This window comes from Symphalangus syndactylus, chromosome 4 (assembly GCF_028878055.3).
Source record: "Symphalangus syndactylus isolate Jambi chromosome 4, NHGRI_mSymSyn1-v2.1_pri, whole genome shotgun sequence".
Classification (NCBI taxonomy): domain Eukaryota; kingdom Metazoa; phylum Chordata; class Mammalia; order Primates; family Hylobatidae; genus Symphalangus; species Symphalangus syndactylus.
The window spans coordinates 86,670,070-86,693,359 of NC_072426.2; the positions used below are offsets into that span (position 1 = coordinate 86,670,070).

Genomic DNA, 23,290 nt, shown 5'->3' on the forward strand with positions numbered 1-23,290 from the left:
AGCATTTTTCTATCAGCGAAGCACTGATAGAAAAAATGGGGAGACACCCTCTGAGGGGGCATCACAGGCAGGGGAGAGGAGAGGCAGACAAGCACTGGCTGCACTTATACTCAGGCCACTGAGAGGCGGAAACAGTCCAGAGTGTGTGGTGCCACTTTCCCATTGGGATGTTGTGCCTTTTCTTACCAATTTTTGAGAACTTTTGGAATATTATGGATAATATTAAGGATAATAATCCCTGCCCCAGTTCTGGGCTGCTCCCTGTGGCCAGAGAAGGCAGCCTTGAAGGTGTTGGGTAAAGACCACCTGCCCAACTCTCCAGGCTTGCTAATGTGGGGGAAGGAGATGCAGCCCAAGGATCCTGAAGCTCTTGCATCAAGTAGCTATTCTCCACCCAGAGCTGCCGGCCATGGGTCCAGTGAAAGAAAACTGTCAGGACCACCACTGCTGCTGCCACCAACCCCTCCCCCACAATAGAGGTGGAATAGAAACGACCTGCCCCCACCTGCTAAGCTTCCCTGCCTAACTCCTGAGGGATTCCTGGGCAACATGGATAAGAACACAAGTAGAACATCAGAATCCAGGAGACTAAAACAGCTGCTTGGGAAGATAAAGAAGACATGGCAGGGCAGGCACGGTGGCTCACACCCATAATCCCAGCACTTTGGGAAGCTGAGACGGGCAGGCAGATGTCGAGAGATCCAGACCATCCTGGCCTACACGGTAAAACCCTGTCCCTACTGAAAATACAAAAATCAGCTGGGCATGGTGGCTCGTGCCTGTAGTCCCAGCTACTCAGGAGGCTGGGGCAGGAGAATGGCTTGAACTCGGGAGGCGGAGGTTGCAGTGAGTGGAGATCGCACCACTGCACTCCAACCTGGCAACAGAGCGAGATTCCGTCTCAAAAAAGAAGAAGACATGGCAAACTGCAGTGCCACTCAGCCTGCCCCTGCTGTCTCCACACCTGCTGAGACTCCCTGCCCCAGCCACCTACACTTCATAGATCCCAGCTCCTCCTCCTACCTCTGGCTTGGCCCACGTGGCTACTGGGCCCCTCACCCTGCCTCTCCCTCCACCTTCGCCCACACCAAGAATTGAGTAAAAATTGATATCCGTAATTCCTAACTCTCCCCTGGGTCTTCCTGCTGACCTTGCCCCCATTTTGGGGGTTCCACCTCATGAGAAAGGAGGCTGCCCTCATTCAGTTGCAGCTTCAGCACCTCTGACCTCTCACTCTTGCCCCATACCTCCTAGCCCCGCATCTTTCTCCTTCCAGCTTCCCTTCAGAAGGGAGCCTCCTATACCCATATGTGTGTTTTCCTCTCCTCCTCTTTCCTCCCCAACTCCTCTTCCAGCACCTTCCACCAGGATCCCTGCTATCACCCAGCAGCAGATGAATTTCACAGCAGCCATTTCCACCATCACAGCAAGGGCATCTGCCCACCTGACCTTGCAGCCTCCTTGAGCCCTCAGATCTTTGCTATGGACACGACTCCCACTACTAACGCTGTGGTTTTCAAATCTTCACCAAGCTCCAGAGTGAGCACCCTCTTAATTTCTCAAATTCAGTGCACAGTAGAGGCACCCTGGAAAGACATTGGCCTACATCTGCCTGGCTACATTCATATTCTCCAGGCCCACTCCTCAGCCCACACTTGGGGCCCCCTGATGGACAGCATGAAAAGCCTCTGTCCCCAGTGCCCCTGTTTTTCCAAGCCTTCCCATCAGGGCTCCTCCAGGCATCTCCAGTTTAGGGAGCAGCGCCTCTGCAACATCCTCCTCCAGAACAGATAGTGTGATGGGGGATGGCATCACAACTGCTGCGACTGAACACAGTTAGGGTCCCCATCCAGAAAGAGTACCCAAGGCCCACCTGGTACACACAGGTGCTATGATGGGGAACAAATAAGAAGCAAGTCTCCCTCCACATATGGTCCCCATGAATGGACATTTCTCCTGGAGGAAGGGGCTCAGTCCCTTGAAGTTAAATTTAAGCTGCTCTCTCCTTATACAGGCCAGAGGCCCCAAACCTCAAAGTGTGTGTGCGTGCGTGTGTGTGTGTGTGTTGGAGGATGTGGGGCTGATGAGCCCAATCAGAACCACAGGGTATTTGAGGCACTCCCCTGTGGACAGAAGCAGCAGCCAGCATGTGTCATCATCAGCTGTGCCCTCCCTGGCTTGGCTGTTCATCTGGCTGACCAAAGCCCCCCCAGCCAGGTCTCTATTCTTTGAACTGGCAGGATGCCCACTGCTATTTACAGGTGCCCCTCTTCCCCTTGCCTGTTTACTTTGATGGGCCCTTCTCTCCTGATTGTGCATTAAAACCTTATTCTTGTTGCTCTGCCTCTGCTCATGTGTCTATATATTTTATAATATAAATCTTATATATTTTAATTTTTAATTAAATATTATATATATTAATTATATGTAACCTTAAAACTAGATATAAAGAATGTAGGCATATAGATACCTTGCAACCATAAAACTAAAGAAACTTGCAGATCAACAAATGTAGGGACCTCATAAAATTCAAATGACAATTTTAATATAATGGAACAAAAGCAGAACAGTCACTCCCCTCGGCCATGAGGAAGTGGCGCCCCCTGCCCACATGCAGACTCTCCTGAGATCCGCCTGTTAGCAGCATGCTTTGCAGTAACTGGATGCTTCCACCACTTGTCCCTATGTAAGTTACACAGAGGCTTCCTTTGTACATCCTGTAATGAAGTCTTTTGGCCTTCACTTGTTGAGAACACAATATTTCATATTAACTCCCTGTGCATTCTTTTTTTCAATATTTCTCTATAACAAAGAAAATGTCATTCCCTGGCACCAAAGAAATGTTAAATAGATAAAAATATGGAAGCTGTTTGTTAAGTCGATCATCCAAATGAACCAAAATATGTTGATCTTGATGGGTCACTCCACGTCTCCAGCAATATGACCCTGTAGGCACCTGATCTCCTCCATTAATATTTTATTTACAAAATCGGGCTTCAGGCCAGAACTGGCTATGGTTTGCTGACCCCTGTTCTAGCAGAAGAGACGTTCAACAACTAATTATACAAATAACAACCACTAAGTGCTATCAAGTAAAATTTCCCAATGCTTAAAACCCTCTAAGAGTAGAGATTGAACCTATGCAGGTAGATCAGATTGCCCCGAGGGAGTGGGTCTTAGATTTAATGTAGTTAATTAGTCAGGCGAGGGCAAGACTACTCCAGATGGAGGAAACCACCTGGGGAAAGGGTTGGGGCAGAAGACAGCCTGGCAAACCCGGTGTGAAAGAGGCTTACGGAGCGGGAGCAGGAAGAGTGCGGGCCAGCGGCTGTGAGCTCAGGCTGAAAACAGCAGGGAGGCCAGCCCCTGTGAGGTCGTGTGGGTCTTGTGAGGGAATTAGGTCTCTATTTAAATACAGAGACTGCGGCACGAGAAGTAACATGCTTAAGGCTGCACAGCCTGCACAAGATGGAGCTGGAAGCCTCCTCTGTTCACCTCCAGACCCACCTTCTGTATCCTCTTTGTGTTCATTTTGGTTCTAGGCTTGTCCAGTGTCTTTACAAGTTTCCCTCCATGCAATTTCAAAATCTTCCAACAAAACGAAAAGGAAAGGAAATTTTGTCTGCACCTAGGCTATCCTACAGTGGAGGACCTAGAGGACTGGAGGGAGCTGTGTTCCCGCTTCTCCTTTCTTCTCTGATGCCCCTTACATGGAGTCTTAGCAAAGCTTTCTCTGTCCTCGATGTCAAAGGAGCCTTCAGAATATCGCCTGGGCTCCTCCTCCTGTGTTACCATGCCCTCTGGGTCTCGCCCTGCCCGCCTCTGCACTCTGTCCTCACTGCCTCACTTCCACGCTCCCCTTGGGGACACTTGCACAGCTTGCTGCCCCGTGAATGCTCCACGTCCCCTTTTCAGTTCCACGTTGTTCCTCTGCTGGAAGAGCATGTGCCTCACCCCGCCTCTTTGTCTGGACACTTTCTTTTCTTTAAGAATCCACCAATTAACTCATCATTTAGCATTAGGTGTATCTCCTAATGCTGTCCCTCCCCCCTCCCCCCACCCCACAACAGTCCCCGGAGCGTGATGTTCCCCTTCCTGTGTCCATGAGTTCTCATTGTTCAATTCCCACCTATGAGTGAGAACATGCGGTGTTTGGTTTTTTGTCCTTGCGATAGTTTACTGAGAATGATGTTTTCCAGTTTCATCCATGTCCCTACAAAGGACACGAACTCATCATTTTTTATGGCTGCATAGTATTCCATGGTGTATATGTGCCACATTTTCTTAATCCAGTCTATCGTTGTTGGACATTTGGGTTGGTTCCAAGTCTTTGCTATTGTGAATAGTGCCGCAATAAACATACGTGTGCATGTGTCTTTATAGCAGCATGATTTATAGTCCTTTGGGTATATACCCAGTAATGGGATGGCTGGGTCAAATGGTATTTCTAGTTCGAGATCCCTGAGGAATCGCCACACTGACTTCCACAATGGTTGAACTAGTTTACAGTCCCACCAACAGTGTAAAAGTGTTCCTATTTCTCCACATCCTCTCCAGCACCTGTTGTTTCCTGATTTTTTAATGATGGCCATTCTAACTGGTGTGAGATGGTATCTCACTGTGGTTTTGATTTGCATTTCTCTGATGGCCAGTGATGAGGAGCATTTCTTCATGTGTTTTTTGGCTGCATAAATGTCTTCTTTTGAGAAGTGTCTGTTCATGTCCTTTGCCCACTTTTTGATGAGGTTGTTTGTTTTTTTCTTGTAAATTTGTTTGAGTTCATTGTAGATTCTGGATATTAGCCCTTTGTCAGATGAGTAGGTTGCAAAAATTTTCTCCCATTCTGTAGGTTGCCTGTTCACTCTGATGGTAGTTTCTTTTGCTGTGCAGAAGCTCTTTAGTTTAATGAGATCCCATTTGTCAATTTTGGCTTTTGTTGCCATTGCTTTTGGTGTTTTAGACATGAAGTCCTTGCCCACGCCTATGTCCTGAATGGTATTGCCTAGGTTTTCTTGTAGGATTTTAATGGTTTTAGGTCTAACATATAAGTCTTTAATCCATCTTGAATTAATTTTTGTATAAGGTGTAAGGAAGGGATCCAGTTGCAGCTTTCTACATATGGCTAGCCAGTTTTCCCAGCACCATTTATTAAATAGGGAATCCTTTCCCCATTTCTTGTTTTTGTCAGGTTTGTCAAAGATCAGATAGTTGTAGCTATGCGGCATCATTTCTGAGGGCTCTGTTCTGTTCCATTGATCTATGTCTCTGTTGTGGTACCAGTACCATGCTGTTTTGGTTACTGTAGCCTTGTAGTATAGTTTAAAGTCAGGTAGCGTGATGCCTCCAGCTTTGTTCTTTTGGCTTAGGATTGACTTGGTGATGCGGGCTCTTTTTTGGTTCCATATGAACTTTAAAGTAGTTTTTTCCAATTCTGTGAAGAAAGTCATTGGTAGCTTGATGGGGATGGCATTGAATCTATAAATTACCTTGGGCAGTATGGCCATTTTCACGATATTGATTCTTCCAACCCATGAGCATGGAATGTTCTTCCATTTGTTTGTATCCTCTTTTATTTCATTGAGCAGTGGTTTGTAGTTCTCCTTGAAGAGGTCCTTCACATCCCTTGTAAGTTGGATTCGTAGGTATTTGATTCTCTTTGAAGCAATTGTGAATGGGAGTTCACTCATGATTTGGCTCTCCGTCTGTTATTGGTGTACAAGAATGCTTGTGATTTTTGTACATTGATTTTGTATCCTGAGACTTTGCTGAAGTTGCTAATCAGCTTAAGGAGATTTTGGGCTGAGACAATGGGGTTTTCTAGATATACAATCATGTCAGCTGCAAACAGGGACAATTTGACTTCCTCTTTTCCTAATTGAATACCCTTTATTTCCTTCTCCTGCCTGATTGCTCTGGCCAGAACTTCCAGCACTATGTTGAATAGGAGCGGTGAGAGAGGGCATCCCTGTCTTGTGCCAGTTTTCAGAGGGAATGCTTCCAGTTTTTGCCCATTCAGTATGATATTGGCTGTGGGTTTGTCATAGATAGCTCTTATTATTTTGAGATATGTCCCATCAATACCTAATTTATTGAGAGTTTTTAGCATGAAGCATTGTTGAATTTTGTCAAAGGCTTTTTCTGCATCTATTGAGATAATCATGTGGTTTTTGTCTTTGGTTCTGTTTATATGCTGGATTACATTTATTGATTTGCGTATGTTGAACCAGCCTTGCATCCCAGGGATGAAGCCCACTTGATTATGGTGGATAAGCTTTTTGATGTGCTGCTGGATTCGGTTTGCCAGTATTTTATTGAGGATTTTTGCATCAATGTTCATCAAGGATATTGGTCTGAAATTCTCTTTTTTTTTTTTTTTTTTTTTTTTTTTTTCTTGAGACGGAGTCTTGCTCTGTCACCCAGGCTGGAGTGCAGTGGCGCAATCTCGGCTCACTGCAAGCTCCGCCTCCCGGGTTCACGCCATTCTCCTGCCTCAGCCTCTCCAAGTAGCTGGGACTACAGGCGCCCGCCACCACGCCCGGCTAATTTTTTGTATTTTTAGTAGAGACGGGGTTTCACCATGGTCTCGATCTCCTGACCTCGTGATCCACCCGCCTCGGCCCCCCAAAGTGCTGGGATTACAAGCGTGAGCCACCACGCCCGGCCTGAAATTCTCTTTTTTGGTTATGTCTCTGCCAGGCTTTGGTATCAGGACGATGCTGGCTTCGTAAAATGTGTTAGGGAGGATTCCCTCTTTTTCTATCGATTGGAATAGTTTCAGAAGGAATGGTACCAGTTCCTCCTTGTACCTCTGGTAGAATTCAGCTGTGAATCCATCAGGTCCTGGACTCTTTTTGGTTGGTAAGCTATTGATTATTGCCACAATTTCAGAACCTGTTATTGGTCTATTCAGAGATTCAACTTCTTCCTGGCTTAGTCTTGGGAGGGTGTATTTGTCGAGGAATTTATCCATTTCTTCTAGATTTTCTAGTTTATTTGCATAGAGGTGTTTGTAGTATTCTCTGATGGTAGATTGTATTTCTGTGGGGTCGGTGGTGATATCCCCTTTTTCATTTTTTATTGCATCTATTTGATTCTTCTCTCTTTTCTTATTAGTCTTGCTAGCGGTCTATCAATTTTGTTGATCTTTTCAAAAAACCAGCTCCTGGATTCACTAATTTTTTGAAGGGTTTTTTGTGTCTCTATTTCCTTCAGTTCTGCTCTGATTTTAGTTATTTCTAGCCTTCTGCTAGTTTTTGAATGTGTTTGCTCTTGCTTTTCTAGTTCTTTTAGTTGTGATGTTAGGGTGTCAATTTTGGATCTTTCCTGCTTTCTCTTATGGGCATTTAGTGCTATAAATTTCCCTCTACACACTGCTTTGAACGTGTCCCAGAGATTCTGGTATGTTGTGTCTTTGTTCTCGTTGGTTTCAAAGAATATCTTTATTTCTGCCTTCATTTCATTATGTACCCAATAGTCATTCAGGAGCAGGTTGTTCAGTTTCCATGTAGTTGAGTGGTTTTGAGTGAGTTTCTTAATCCTGAGTTCTAGTTTGATTGCACTGTGGTCTGAGAGACAGTTTGTTATAATTTCTGTTCTTTTACATTTGCTGAGGAGAGCTTTACTTCCAACTATGTGGTCAATTTTGGAATAGGTGTGGTGTGGTGCTGAAAAAAATGTATATTCTGTTGACTTGGGGTGGAGAGTTCTGTAGATGTCTATTAGGTCCACTTTATGTAGAGCTGAGTTCAATTCCTGGATATCCTTGTTAACTTTCTGTCTCATTGATCTGTCTAATGTTGACAGTGGGGTGTTAAAATCTCCCATTATTATTGTGTGGGAGTTTAAGTCCCTTTGTAGGTCACTGAGGACTTGCTTTATGAATCTGGGTGCTCCTGTGTTGGGTGCATATATATTTAGGATAGTTAGCTCTTCTTGTTGAATTGATCCCTTTACCATTATGTAATGGCCTTCTTTGTCTCTTTTGATCTTTGTTGGTTTAAAGTCTATTTTATCAGAGACTAGGATTGCAACCCCTGCCTTTTTTTGTTTTCCATTTGCTTGATAGATCTTCCTCCATCCCTTTATTTTGAGTCTATGTGTGTCTCTGCACGTGAGATGGGTTTCCTGAATACAGCACACTGATGGGTCCTGACTCCTTATCCAGTTTGCCAGCCTGTGTCTTTTGATTGGAGCATTTAGCCCATTTACATTTAACGTTAATATTGTTATGTGTGAATCTGATCCTGTCATTATGATGTTAGTTGGTTATTTTGCTCGTTAGTTGCTATAGTTTCTTCCTAGCCTCGATGGTCTTTACAATTTGGCGTGTTTTTGCAGTGGCTGGTACCGGTTGTTCCTTTCCATGTTTAGTGCTTCCTTCAGGAGCTCTTTTAGGGCAGGCCTGGTGGTGACAAAATCACTCAGCGTTTGCTTGTCTGTAAAGTATTTTATTTCTCCTTCACTTATGAAGCTTAGTTTGGCGGGATAGGAAATTCTGGGTTGAAAATTCTTTTCTTTAAGAATGTTGAATATCAGCCCCCACTCTCTTCTGGCTTGTAGAGTTTCTGCTGAGAGATCAGCTGTTAGTCTGATGGGCTTCCCTTTGTGGGTAACCCGACCTTTCTCTCTGGCTGCCCTTAACATTTTTTCCTTCATTTCAACTTTGGTGAATCTGACAATTATGTGTCTTGGAGTTGCTCTTCTCGAGGAGTATCTTTGTGGCATTCTCTGTATTTCCTCAATCTGAATGCTGGCCTGCCTTGCTAGATTGGGGAAGTTCTCCTGGATAATATCTTGCAGAGTGTTTTCCAACTTGGCTCCATTCTCCCCATCATTTTCAGGTACACCAATCAGACGTAGGTTTGGTCTTTTCACATAGTCCCAAATTTCTTGGAGGCTTTGTTCATTTCTTTTTATTCTTTTTTCTCTAAACTTCCCTTCTCTCTTCATTTCATTCATTTCATCTTCTATCAGCGATACCCTTTCTTCCAGTTGATCGCATCTGCTACTGAGGCTTCTGCAATCTTCGCGTAGTTCTCGAAACTTGGCTTTCAGCCCCATCAGCTCCTTTAAGCCCTTCTCTCCATTGGTTATTCTAGTTATCCATTCTTCTAATTTTTTTTCAAAGTTTTTAACTTCTTTGCTATTGTTTTGAATTTCCTCTCGTAGCTCAGAGTAGTTTGATCGTCTGAAGCCTTCTTCTCTCAACTCGTCAAAGTCATCCTCCATCCAGCTTTGTTCCGTTGCTGGTGAGGAACTGCGTTCCTTTGGAGGAGGAGAGGTGCTCTGTTTTTTAGAGTTTCCAGTTCTTTTGCCCTGTTTTTTCCCCATCTTTGTGGTTTTATCTACTTTTTGTCTTTGATGATGGTGATGTACAGATGGGTTTTTGGTGTGGATGTCCTTTCTGTTTGTTAGTTTTCCTTCTACCAGACAGCACCCTCAGCTGCAGGTCTGTTGGAGTTTACTAGAGGTCCACTCCAGACCCTGTTTGGCTGGGTGTCAGCAGCGGTGGCTGCAGAACAGCATTATTTTCATGAGACCACAAATTCAGCTGTCTGATAGTTCCTCTGGAAGTTTTGTCTCAGAGGAGTACCTGGCTGAATGAGGTGTCAGTCTGTCCCTACTGGGGGGATGCCTCCCAGTTAGGCTGCTCAGGGGTGAGGGACCCACTTTAGGAGGCAGTCTGTCCGTTCTCAGATCTCCAGCTGCGTGCTGGGAGAACCACTACTCTCTTCAAAGCTGTCAGTCAGACAGGGACATTTAAGTCTGTGGAGGTTCTTGCTGAGTTTTTGTTTGTCTGTGCCCTGCCCCCAGAGGTGGAGCCTACAGAGGCAGGCAGGCCTCCTTGAGCTGTGGTGGGCTCCACTCAGTTCGAGCATCCTGGCTGCTTTGTTTACCTAAGCAAGCCTGGGCAATGGCGGGCGCCCCTCCCCCAGCCTCGCTGCCGCCTTGCAGCTTGATCTCAGAATGCTGTGCTAGCAATCAGCGAGACTCCGTGGGCATAGGACCCTTCGAGCCAGGTGCGGGACACAATCTCCTAGTGTGCCGTTTTCCAGGCCCGTTGGAAAAGCGCAGTATTAGGATGGGACTGACCCGATATTCCAGGTGCCGTCTGTTTCCCCTTTCTTTGACTAGGAAAGGGAACTCCCTGACCCCTTGCGCTTCCCGAGTGAGGCAATGCCTTGCCCTGCTTTGGCTCGCGCACAGTGCGCTTCATCAACTGTCCTGCACCCACTGTTAGGCACTCCCTAGTGAGATGAAACCAGTACCTCAAGCAGAAATGCAGAAATCACCCGTCTTCTGTGTCGCTGCGGCTGGGAGCTGGAGACCGGAGCTGTTCCTATTCGGCCATCTTGGCTCCACCCTCCTAAAATATGTCTTATGGTCAGAAAAATCAACATTTTGTGTATTTACTTAGTTTACGAAAAGTACTGAAAATGCTATTATTAGCTGAATTTGTGATTTCCTTTTGAAATTGTGAGTTATCCTTATTTTTCCCATTTCATTTTTGCACCAAGGAGACTGCAGTCAAATAAAACAGATACTACACGCACTTGTCGGGGCAGCCGTACTGCAGAAGCACGTTGATGCACTCCTGGCTGGAGGCTTGCCGGGCATAGGTCAGCGCTGTGTTCCCGTGGGCATCTCGAGCCATGACGTCCACCCCGTACCAGATCAGGAGCTGTGCCAGGACCACATTCCCCTTGCGGCAGGCCAGATGGAGCGCCGTGCAGCCGTCTCCCTCCCCACAGGTCTCGTTCACCTCCTCACGGGAGCCATGTGCCAGCAGCAGGATGACTGTCCGCAGGTCCTCATCAGCGGTGGCCCGCAGCAGGTGCTGGCCCAGGGACAGCTCAGTGCAGGGTACTGGGGCCAGAAAGAGCTTCTTCTCATATTTGGAATGGATCCACCGCTCCTTTTCTTCCCTTGATGACTCTGCTGAAGGTTTTGTCTGCCCCTGGCTGCTCCCTTCCCAGATGCTGTTGGCTAGGTCATTGCCAATAGACGACATAACCTTCATGAGCTCAACTGGCCAGTCATCCAGGTCCAGAGATCGCACACGGGAAAGGCAGGTGCCAAGACTGCGGTGGATTCCTGAGCATTCAATACACATGAGGACTCCCAAGTTCAAACTGGCCCACTTAGGGTTCGGGGTCTCACAGTCCACACAGTGGGAGTTCCCACGCATGTTTTGGATCGACTGCAGGGCCATGGCCTCGCTCTGGCTGGTCAGCCGGAACTTGCTTTTACTGCTCTCACATGACTGCAGGCTGGCCAGGATCTGGCTCTGGATGACTTGGACCCAGGCGTCCCGCTCCTCATACGTCGTGGCTTTAAAGTGCCACGTTTGGCCAGTGACAGACACAATGATAAAGTTTTCTTCTTCTTCCTCAGCAGTGCTGGACAGGCCATCATCTTTTAAGTTGGTGCTTTTCTTCTTTAGGTGTTTCTTTTTATTGGCATGAGGAGGCGGGGGCGGGCTGAGCTTGGGGCTGGTAGTGCTGGAGATACTGGGGCTCATGCATATGGAGTCACCCAGCCCAGTGTCTGGATTGGCTGCGGTACGTAGACCGTTCATGTTCTTGGATAGGCCACTGCTTTTAGAGCTGGAGATGGGCACGCAGGCCGATGTGGCTAGGGGTGGCCACTTTCCTGGGACTTTGATGGTAGATGTCCGAAGGTCAATCTCTTTTTTATGAATATTCTTCATATAATCACCTAAGCTTGAATAATAGGTGAGCATGCCATTGGAACACAGGGTGACATGTTTCTTTTTCCATGTCTTCAGCCATTTCCCACTTCGCTTTAAGAGCATGCCCTGTTTAATGGGGATGGCTCTGCCGCTCCCGACGGTGTGAGCATGACTCTCCGGGGCTTTCTTCTCTTTGTCTGGGTCACTCCCTTTCTCAGATGTAAACAGGTTGGACCAGCGCACGGACTGCTTGCAAACGGACGTGGGTGTGTTGGCAGTGGGAGGAACACTGATGTGAAGGTCCTCCTGGCTGGTGCTGGGAGTCGATGGAATGGAGGAGGAATAGTTATTTAAACTGCCACCTCCATTTCTTGTCTGGGTGATGGGCACGGTGGAAACCTGTGTGGAACAGAAGGAGGAATGGCTTTGAAAATTGGGTAGTGACTTGCAGGGTCCTATAGACAGCTCACAATTACCTTTTAAAAAGATACATTTTCTGGGCCAGGCACGGTGGCTCACACCTGTAATCCCAGCACTTTGGGAGGCCAAGGAGGGTGGATCACGAGATCAGGAGTTCAAGACCATTCTGGCCAACATGGTGAAACTCTGTCTTTACCAAAAAAAAAAAAAAAAAATTAGCTGGGCATGGTGGCACATGCCTGTAATTCCAGCTACTTGGGAGGCTGAGGCAGGAGAATTGCTTGAACAGGGACCTGGGAGGCAGAGCCTGCAGTGAGCCAAGATCCCACGATTGCACTACAGCCTGGGCTACAGAAAGAGAGTCCATCAAAAAAAAAAAAAAGATACACTTTCTGTTGTTTGGATAGTATATTTACTCATAGTAGCTCACTAACAGAGCTGCAGATCAGTTCTTATTCCAGCTCATTCTTTTTACAACACTTAAGATGACTAAATGCAACATGAAATGGGGAAGATTTAAAAAAAGATGACTTTGACTTCAGCATGAAACAGATACAAGTGTACGATGAAAATACAACCTCAATAAAAGTGCCACTTACCGTAAATGAGCATAACCGCTCATCAAATATGCTCAAAGATCTATCTGCATCTCTGTAAAATAAGAATGTGCATTACTTCAAAAACTGTTAATATCTTAGTATATTTGTTTAGTAAAATACTGCCTCCTGTGTGCTTTGGTGTTTACTTTACCAAAGCAGCTTTTACGAATTCTCCTCCTGGATCCTGACTTGCAGAGGGTTTCCTGCCTTATTCTTTCTCAGCACATCATGGCCTGTACCGTGAAGTCTTTTATACGATAACCAGTCAGAAATGCCCATAAGTATTGACTCTCCCTAACAGGCAATGGCAATAAACCAAACATATTTTCACTTTTCTAACCACACATTGAAACACAAGAATATTCTACAAAGCAGTAGTAGTAAACTTTAATAAATGTAAATGTGATTCAGATTTCCTACCTTCCTTTCTCTTTAGTTCTCTGTAGTACACACTCATGATGTATTTATGTATTTTCTGTTGTTTGAATGACAAACTCATCTGCCTTTTTAAGAGGCCAGTCTTTGATGAACTTTAAACTTTGTAAAACTAATGCATTGTGCCTGTGCATAAACCAGTGGTTCTCCAAATGTGCTCTGTGGACCTCTCGGGATCCCCAAGACCCCTTCCAGAAGGCCTGAGGTCATAATTGTTCTTTTTTTTTTGAGACCCAAGTTTTACTCTTGTTGCCCAGGCTGGAGTGCAATGGTGCGATCTCGGCTCACGGCAACCTTTGCCTCCCGGATTCAACTGATTCTCCTATCCCAGCCTCCCGAGTAGCAGGGATTACAGGCACCTGCCTCCACTCCTGACCTCAGGTGATCCACTTGCCTCGGCCTCCCAGACTGCTGGGATTACAGGCCTGAGCTACTGTGCCTGGCCAACACTGTTCTGAACAATACTAATTAAACCTGAGAAAGCTGATGAAAAATTTTAAAAATTTGTAAAAGTAATACAAAGTCATTGCCTGCTTTTTCACTGACACTTGCCATGATTGTATAAAAGCAAAAGTGGGTACAACGGCTGGTTTCTCAGCATAAATCAAGGCAGTGGTACCAATTATATTAGTAGTCATTCTATTCTTCACTGTCCCCTACAGTTAAAACACATAGCCTGAATTTCTTAAGAATGTCTTTGATGAAGCAGTAAAAATTAATGTTTTTAAATCTTCACATGTCTCTTTAATATTCTGAATAAGTGGAAAGTTAACGAGAAGCGCTTTTTTTGTTGTTTTTAAAGAATTCGTGATTTAATTGTGAACTGAAAAATCACTTTTTTCACAGAACATCATTTTTATTTAAAAGTACAACTGGGCCAGCGCAGTGGCTCACGCCTGTAGAATCCCAGCACTTCGAGAGGCCAAAGCAGGCAGATGGCTTGAGCTCCTTCAGGAGTTCGAGACCAGCCTAGGCAACATAACGAAACCGTCTCTATCAAACATACAAGAAAATTAGCCTGGCGTGGTGCCACGCATCTGTGGTCCCAGCTACACAGGAACCTGAGGTGAGAGGATTGCTTGAGCTGAGATCATGCCAATGCACTCCAGCCAAGTGACAGAGTGAAACTCGGCCTAAAAAACAAGTTCTATTATCATTCTCAAAAATAAATGAAGTGAGAGGTTGTCACTTCAAGGGAAATATGTATTTGTTCCCAATGATAAAATTTAAGCTTTCCTGAGGGCTTTGAAAAACTTGTTCCTTCTACTGTAGGCCTGACAGCTTTTCAATACTTAAAGGTGTGTTAAAGTAAGATTGGTGGTTAAACTAAAAGTGATTTTTGACACAATAAAACATAAACCAATATATTCCAAGTAGTTAATGCATGATATTATAAATGCAAGTATGGAGCAAAAGATCCATTTACTGTGCAAGAAAGATCAATGAGTACTGATGGAATAAACTTATTAATATGTAAAATGCCACTGTAACTAATTTAAGAAACCACCACTTGTGAAGTTTTGATTTAGTGTTAACAAATACCCACAACTGTCTGAAAACTTTAAAAATACACCTTCTACCAACTACATATTTGCATGAGGTGAGGTCATCTTATTGCTTCTTTTTTTCTTTTTTTGAGACAGAGTCTCCCTCTGTCACCCAGCCTGGGGTGCAATGGCGAGATCTCGGCTCACTGCAACCTCCGCCTCCCAGGTTCAAGTGATTCTCCTGCCTCAGCCTCCCAAGTAACTGGGACTACAGGCATGCACCACCACGCCCAGCCATTTTTTGTACTTTCAGTAGAGGCGGGTTTCACCATGTTGGTCGGGCTGGTCTCAAACTCCTGACCTCAAGTGATCCGCCCACCTCGGCCTCCCAAAATGCTGGGATTACAGGTGTGAACCACTGCGCCCCACCAGCTTATTGCTTTTTTTTGTTTGTTTGTTTAGACAGAGTCTTGCTCTGTCACCCAGGCTGGAGTGCAATGGCATGATCTCAGCTCTTTGCAACCTCCGCCTCCCAAGTTCAAGCGGTTCTCCTGCCTCAGCCTCCAGAATAGGTGGGACTACAGGTGCGTGCCACCATGCCCAGCTAAGTTTTTGTATTTTTAGTAGAGACGGGGTTTCGCCGTGTTAGCCGGGATGATCTCGATCTCCTGACCTTGTGGTCCGCCCGCCTCGGCCTCCCAAAGTGCTGGGATTACAGGTGTGAGCCACCATGCCTGGCCATGCCTGGCTAATTTTTTGTATTTTTTAGTAGAGATGGGGTATCATCGTGTTAGCCAGGATGGTCTCAATCTCCTGACCTGGTGATCAGCCCACCTAGGCCTCCCAAAGTGCTAGGATTACAGGTGTGAGCCACTGCGCCCAGCCATCTGTAACCCTCTTATCTCAACTAGCTGACATTATTAGTTCACATCCAATTCAATTTATAAACTAACAGAGGTGCCATGGGCCGGGCACGGTGGCTCATGCCTGTAATCCCAGCACTTTGGGAGGCCGAGGCAGGTGGATCACGAGGTCAGGAGTTCGAGACCATCCTGGCTAACATGGTGAAACCACGTCTCTACTAAAAATACAAAAAATTAGCCGGGTGTCGTGGCAGGCACCTGTAGTCCCTGCTACTTGAGAGGCTGAGGCAGGAGAATGGTGTGAATCCGGGAGGCAGAGCTCGCAGTGAGCCGATATCGCACCACTGCACTCCAGGCGGTGTGACAGAGCAAAACACCATCAAAAAAAAAAAAAAAAAAAAAAAAGAGGTGCCATGTGTACAAAAATCAATGCATATTTATGAACGTTTTTTCAAATCTATTTTCACACATCTTATCTAAATACATAACACAGAAGCCTGTGTGACTTGGGCAATGTGGCCCAGGAGGGCCTAAGACTAACACATCCACCTTGGCAAAAGGACATAAAATATGTCTTATGGTCAGAAAAATCAACATTTTGTGTATTTACTTAGTTTACGAAAAGTACTGAAAATGCTATTATTAGCTGAATTTGTGATTTCCTTTTGAAATTGTGAGTTATCCTTATTTTTCCCATTTCATTTTTGCACCAAGGAGACTGCAGTCAAATAAAACAGATACTACACGCACTCGTCGGGGCAGCCGTACTGCAGAAGCACGTTGATGCACTCCTGGCTGGAGGCCTGCCGGGCATAGGTCAGCGCTGTGTTCCCGTGGGCATCTCGGGCCGTGACGTCCACCCCGTACCAGATCAGGAGCTGTGCCAGGACCACATTCCCCTTGCGGCAGGCCAGATGGAGCGCCGTGCAGCCGTCTCCCTCCCCACAGGTCTCGTTCACCTCCTCACGGGAGCCATGTGCCAGCAGCAGGATGACTGTCCGCAGGTCCTCATCAGCGGTGGCCCGCAGCAGGTGCTGGCCCAGGGACAGCTCAGTGCAGGGTACTGGGGCCAGAAAGAGCTTCTTCTCATATTTGGAATGGATCCACCGCTCCTTTTCTTCCCTTGATGACTCTGCTGAAGGTTTTGTCTGCCCCTGGCTGCTCCCTTCCCAGATGCTGTTGGCTAGGTCATTGCCAATAGATGACATAACCTTCATGAGCTCAACTGGCCAGTCATCCAGGTCCAGAGATCGCACACGGGAAAGGCAGGTGCCAAGACTGCGGTGGATTCCTGAGCATTCAATACACATGAGGACTCCCAAGTTCAAACTGGCCCACTTAGGGTTCGGGGTCTCACAGTCCACACAGTGGGAGTTCCCACGCATGTTTTGGATCGACTGCAGGGCCATGGCCTCGCTCTGGCTGGTCAGCCGGAACTTGCTTTTACTGCTCTCACATGACTGCAGGCTGGCCAGGATCTGGCTCTGGATGACTTGGACCCAGGCGTCCCGCTCCTCATACGTCGTGGCTTTAAAGTGCCACGTTTGGCCAGTGACAGACACAATGATAAAGTTTTCTTCTTCTTCCTCAGCAGTGCTGGACAGGCCATCATCTTTTAAGTTGGTGCTTTTCTTCTTTAGGTGTTTCTTTTTATTGGCATGAGGAGGCGGGGGCGGGCTGAGCTTGGGGCTGGTAGTGCTGGAGATACTGGGGCTCATGCATATGGAGTCACCCAGCCCAGTGTCTGGATTGGCTGCGGTACGTAGACCGTTCATGTTCTTGGATAGGCCACTGCTTTTAGAGCTGGAGATGGGCACGCAGGCCGATGTGGCTAGGGGTGGCCACTTTCCTGGGACTTTGATGGTAGATGTCCGAAGGTCAATCTCTTTTTTATGAATATTCTTCATATAATCACCTAAGCTTGAATAATAGGTGAGCATGCCATTGGAACACAGGGTGACATGTTTCTTTTTCCATGTCTTCAGCCATTTCCCACTTCGCTTTAAGAGCATGCCCTGTTTAATGGGGATGGCTCTGCCGCTCCCGACGGTGTGAGCATGACTCTCCGGGGCTTTCTTCTCTTTGTCTGGGTCACTCCCTTTCTCAGATGTAAACAGGTTGGACCAGCGCACGGACTGCTTGCAAACGGACGTGGGTGTGTTGGCAGTGGGAGGAACACTGATGTGAAGGTCCTCCTGGCTGGTGCTGGGAGTCGATGGAATGGAGGAGGAATAGTTATTTAAACTGCCACCTCCATTTCTTGTCTGGGTAATGGGCACGGTGGAAACCTGTGTGGAACAGAAGGAGGAATGGCTTTGAAAATTGGGTAGTGACTTGCAGGGTCCTATAGACAGCTCACAATTACCTTTTAAAAAGATACATTTTCTGGGCCAGGCACGGTGGCTCACACCTGTAATCCCAGCACTTTGGGAAGCCAAGGAGGGTGGATCACGAGATCAGGAGTTCAAGACCATTCTGGCCAACATGGTGAAACTCTGTCTTTACCAAAAAAAAAAAAAAAAATTAGCTGGGCATGGTGGCACATGCCTGTAATTCCAGCTACTTGGGAGGCTGAGGCAGGAGAATTGCTTGAACAGGGACTTGGGAGGCAGAGCCTGCAGTGAGCCAAGATCCCACGATTGCACTCCAGCCTGGGCTACAGAAAGAGAGTCCATCAAAAAAAAAAAAAGATACATTTTCTGTTGTTTGGATAGTATATTTACTCATAGTAGCTCACTAACAGAGCTGCAGATCAGTTCTTATTCCAGCTCACTCTTTTCACAACACTTAAGATGACTAAATGCAACATGAAACGGGGAAGATTTAAAAAAAGATGCCTTTGACTTCAGCATGAAACAGATACAAGTGTACGATGAAAATACAACCTCAATAAAAGTGCCACTTACCGTATATGAGTATAACCGCTCATCAAATATGCTCAAAGATCTATCTGCATCTCTGTAAAATAAGAATGTGCATTACTTCAAAAACTGTTAATATCTTAGTATATTTGTTTAGTAAAATACTGCCTCCTGTGTGCTTTGGTGTTTACTTTACCAAAGCAGCTTTTACGAATTCTCCTCCTGGATCCTGACTTGCAGAGGGTTTCCTGCCTTATTCTTTCTCAGCACATCATGGCCTGTACCGTGAAGTCTTTTATACGATAACCAGTCAGAAATGCCCATAAGTATTGACTCTCCCTAACAGGCAATGGCAATAAACCAAACATATTTTCACTTTTCTAACCACACATTGAAACACAAGAATATTCTACAAAGCAGTAGTAGTAAACTTTAATAAATGTAAATGTGATTCAGATTTCCTAGCTTCCTTTCTCTTTAGTTCTCTGTAGTATACACTCATGATGTATTTATGTATTTTCTGTTGTTTGAATGACAAACTCATCTGCCTTTTTAAGAGGCCAGTCTTTGATGAACTTTAAACTTTGTAAAACTAATGCATTGTGCCTGTGTATAAACCAGTGGTTCTCCAAATGTGCTCTGTGGACCTCTCGGGATCCCCAAGACCCCTTCCAGAAGGCCTGAGGTCATAATTGTTCTTTTTTTTTTTTTTGAGACCCAAGTTTTACTCTTGTTGCCCAGGCTGGAGTGCAATGGTGCGATCTCGGCTCACGGCAACCTTTGCCTCCCGGATTCAAGTGATTCTCTTATCCCAGCCTCCCGAGTAGCAGGGATTACAGGCACCTGCCACCACTCCTGACCTCAGGTGATCTGCTTGCCTCGGCCTCCCAAACTGCTGGGATTACAGGCCTGAGCTACTGTGCCTGGCCAACACTGTTCTGAATAATACTAATTAAACCTGAGAAAGCTGATGAAAAATTTTAAAAATTTGTAAAAGTCATTGCCTGCTTTTTCACTGACACTTGCCATGACTGTATAAAAGCAAAAGTGGGTACAACGGCTGGTTTCTCAGCATAAATCAAGGCAGTGGTACCAATTATATTAGTAGTCATTCTATTCTTCACTGTCCCCTACAGTTAAAAAACATAGCCTGAATTTCTTAAGAATGTCTTTGATGAAGCAGTAAAAATTAATGTTTTTAAATCTTGACATGTCTCTTTAATATTCTGAATAAGTGGAAAGTTAACGAGAAGCGCTTTTTTTGTTGTTTTTAAAGAATTCGTGATTTAATTGTGAACTGAAAAATCACTTTTTTCACAGAACATCATTTTTATTTAAAAGTACAACTGGGCCAGCGCAGTGGCTCACGCCTGTAGAATCCCAGCACTTTGAGAGGCCAAAGCAGGCAGATGGCTTGAGCTCCTTCAGGAGTTCGAGACCAGCCTAGGCAACATAACGAAACCCTGTCTCTATCAAACATACAAGAAAATTAGCCTGGCGTGGTGCCACGCATCTGTGGTCCCAGCTACACAGGAACCTGAGGTGAGAGGATTGCTTGAGCTGAGATCATGCCAATGCACTCCAGCCAAGTGACAGAGTGAAACCCGGTCTAAAAAACAAGTTCTATTATCATTCTCAAAAATAAATGAAGTGAGAGGTTGTCACTTCAAGGGAAATATGTATTTGTTCCCAATGATAAAATTTAAGCTTTCCTGAGGGCTTTGAAAAACTTGTTCCTTCTACTGTAGGCCTGACAGCTTTTCAATACTTAAAGGTGTGTTAAAGTAAGATTGGTGGTTAAACTAAAAGTGATTTTTCACACAATAAAACATAAACCAATATATTCCAAGTAATTAATGCATGATATTATAAATGCAAGTATGGAGCAAGAGATCCATTTACTGTGCAAGAAAGATCAATGAGTACTGATGGAATAAACTTATTAATATGTAAAATGCCACTGTAACTAATTTAAGAAACCACCACTTGTGAAGTTTTGATTTAGTGTTAACAAATACCCACAACTGTCTGAAAACTTTAAAAATACACCTTCTACCAACTACATATTTGCATGAGGTGAGGTCATCTTATTGCTTCTTTTTTTCTTTTTTTGAGACAGAGTCTCCCTCTGTCACCCAGCCTGGGGTGCAATGGCGAGATCTCGGCTCACTGCAACCTCTGCCTCCCAGGTTCAAGTGATTCTCCTGCCTCAGCCTCCCAAGTAACTGGGACTACAGGCATGCACCACCACGCCCAGCCATTTTTTGTACTTTCAGTAGAGGCGGGTTTCACCATGTTGGTCGGGCTGGTCTCAAACTCCTGACCTCAAGTGATCCGCCCACCTCGGCCTCCCAAAATGCTGGGATTACAGGTGTGAACCACCGCGCCCCACCAGCTTATTGCTTTTGTTTGTTTGTTTGTTTAGACAGAGTCTTGCTCTGTCACCCAGGCTGGAGTGCAATGGCATGATCTCAGCTCTTTGCAACCTCTGCCTCCCAAGTTCAAGCGGTTCTCCTGCCTCAGCCTCCAGAATAGGTGGGACTACAGGTGCGTGCCACCATGCCCAGCTAAGTTTTTGTATTTTTAGTAGAGACGGGGTTTCGCCGTGTTAGCCGGGATGATCTCGATCTCCTGACCTTGTGGTCCGCCCGCCTCGGCCTCCCAAAGTGCTGGGATTACAGGCGTGAGCCACTGCACCCAGCCTCTTATTGCTTCTTTAAAGTAAATTGCAAAGAAAGCTCTAGAGAATCCATTTGTCTCCTATTAAAAGCTCAACATGAGAGACTTTAAATAATATAAATACATGACACACTTTTTACTCAACTTTTTGTTGTAGAAAAGTTATTTTTCAAAGAAAAATTTCTGTTAACAGTACTGTTCTCAAGGAATATTTACAACCTGGGTCATGGGTTACTACTGACATCTAGTTGGTAGAGTCCATGAATACTGCTAAACTCTCTGCAATGCACAAGCCAGTCCTCACAACAAAGCATTATCTAGCCCATAATATCAACAGTGGTAAGGCTGTGAAATCTAAACGAAAAATAGATTTTGAAAAAAATTTCAATTGTATATTTCTACCACAGTAAATATCAATATATTCAATATAAACACATACTCTTTGAGATTCTCAATCATTTAACAATTAAGAGTCTTAAGGAACAAAGAAAATACAAATAATTTGCTTTGATATTTTAGTAGGCACAATACAGCTTATGATGTCTAAAGCTGTGACCTAACACTGAGCTTGATATCTTGCAAAGTAATTAGCTAGAATAACAAGACAGGTTTCTAAAAAGCTCACCTTTGCATGATATGATGAGGTATCTGCCAGGTCACACTGCGGAAGGAAAAAAAATTCATCACAATAGATGTTATCATTTTTAGGCCTGAAGACATTTTTTAAAAGGGGGGCAGAGGAAACTCTCCTAGTGGCCCTGAAATTCAAATTTTCTAGATCAGAACAGTACCATAAGGGCACTTTGTTTTCATTTCTTCGTTTGTCACAAAAATATGAGAACCAAAATGCGAGGAAATATGCCATTAGAAGACGCGTTTCTGTTGGTGATTATAATGTATAAATAATAACAGATTTCCGTTATATGCTTTTCTACCCACGAAACCTTTCGTCCCATGCGATTTATTTTATCTATTTATTTATGTTTTGACCCAGAGTCTGTCTCTGTTGCTCAGACTCGACTGCAGTGGTGCGATCTTGACTCCTCACAACCTCCACCACCCAGGTTCAAGCGATTCTCATGCCTCAGCCTCCCAAGAAGCTGGGACTACAAGTTTTCACCACTATGTCCAGGTAATTGTTTTTTTGTTTTTTTTTTTTTTGCGGGGGCGGTGGGTGGATGGAGTTTTGCTCTTGTTGCCCAGGCTGGAGTGCAATGGTGTAATCTCAGCTCACCACAACCTCTGCCTCCCGGGTTCAAGAGATTCTCCTGCCTCAGCCTCCCAAGCGGCTGGGATTACAGGCATGTGCCACCACACTCAGCTAATTTTGTAGAGTGAGGCTCAAAACAACCGAGGGAAGGCAAATCTCAATTTTACTTATAGGTCTACACAATATTAGCACTTTTTAAAAAGCCCGTAACATTGGCATGTAAGATGGGTATGTCTGTAGTGCTTCAAGTAGTTTTCATCTCTGAAATAAGTTTAAAATCACAGAATTTAAAGTTACATGCTGGAAAGGAAAAATGACCTTATGTGACATTTAATTCAACACTCATTTTACAGATCAGGGAAACAAACCTTAAAACTGACTTGCCCAAGGTCCCACCAAATAGGAGCAGTTTCTCGTCCTAAACTCAAATTAAGCAGTGGCTCTCAAACTTTGCTGCACATTAAAACCACCTGAGAAGCTTTAATATGTGCCTCATCTTCAACATGAGACATTTTAATTTAATTAGTATTGGGTATGGCTTTGGGCATCAAGGTTGTTGGTAAAAGTTTCCCAGGTGATTTCAATGTGCAGCAAAGTTTGGAATGATTGAGCTGGGGTGAAAATCAGAATCTTCTGGGATGCTTTTCTTCACAGAAAGATGCCTCACATCCATCCCTATTTTCCTGAAAGTCTTCTCAGTGCCTAGAGATAAAGTGGAGATGGGAAGATGCGTGTGTTTGCAGACCTGTATTTTGAAAAAAAACCTTGCATAAGTGATCTCAGTGAGTTCTACCTATCCCACTGACAACAGTGCACTACTGATTCATGATAAAACATTTTTCAAAACATTTTCTTGAAGCCAATTTGCCCTATTAATTTGCTCAATAAACCTTTATTTCACCAATAGTGAATACACCAAATGATTATTTCTCAAAATTGCTGATGGCAAATTAAAACTTACTATACTTTCAAAAGTAGACTTCTAAAAAGTAGAATAATCAGGAAAAAAGCACGAAATTTGTTTGAGCAAAATTAATCTTCAAA

The 23,290-nt window shown here is 44.9% G+C and overlaps 3 protein-coding genes across 6 annotated transcripts in view; 1 reads left to right on the plus strand and 2 right to left on the minus strand.

Moving 5' to 3' along the window:
- The window catches only part of LOC129480910 (arf-GAP with GTPase, ANK repeat and PH domain-containing protein 5), a 273,520-nt gene that overhangs the window by 103,402 nt on the left and 146,828 nt on the right, over nt 1–23,290 (minus strand). The gene's annotated exons all lie outside the window — the stretch shown is intronic.
- The window catches only part of GLUD1 (glutamate dehydrogenase 1), a 225,577-nt gene that overhangs the window by 42,477 nt on the left and 159,810 nt on the right, over nt 1–23,290 (plus strand). The gene's annotated exons all lie outside the window — the stretch shown is intronic.
- The window catches only part of LOC129480912 (arf-GAP with GTPase, ANK repeat and PH domain-containing protein 5-like), a 31,576-nt gene continuing 10,809 nt past the window's right edge, over nt 2,524–23,290 (minus strand). For 2 of the 4 annotated variants that reach the window (XM_055275460.2, XM_063638121.1), the window contains 5 exons: nt 21,662–21,697; nt 18,403–18,454; nt 16,247–17,784; nt 12,712–12,763; nt 2,524–12,091 (listed from right to left, as the gene is read on the minus strand). In XM_055275460.2, the coding sequence (XP_055131435.2) occupies nt 10,544–12,091; nt 12,712–12,763; nt 16,247–17,784; nt 18,403–18,454; nt 21,662–21,697 (3,226 nt within the window). In that variant the 3' untranslated portion in view covers nt 2,524–10,543. Of the gene's footprint in view, nt 12,092–12,711; nt 12,764–14,448; nt 15,710–16,246; nt 17,785–18,402; nt 18,455–21,661; nt 21,698–22,614; nt 22,992–23,290 lie in introns of those variants that run through there. The other 2 variants (XM_063638122.1, XM_055275461.2) reach the window with 2 other exon arrangements.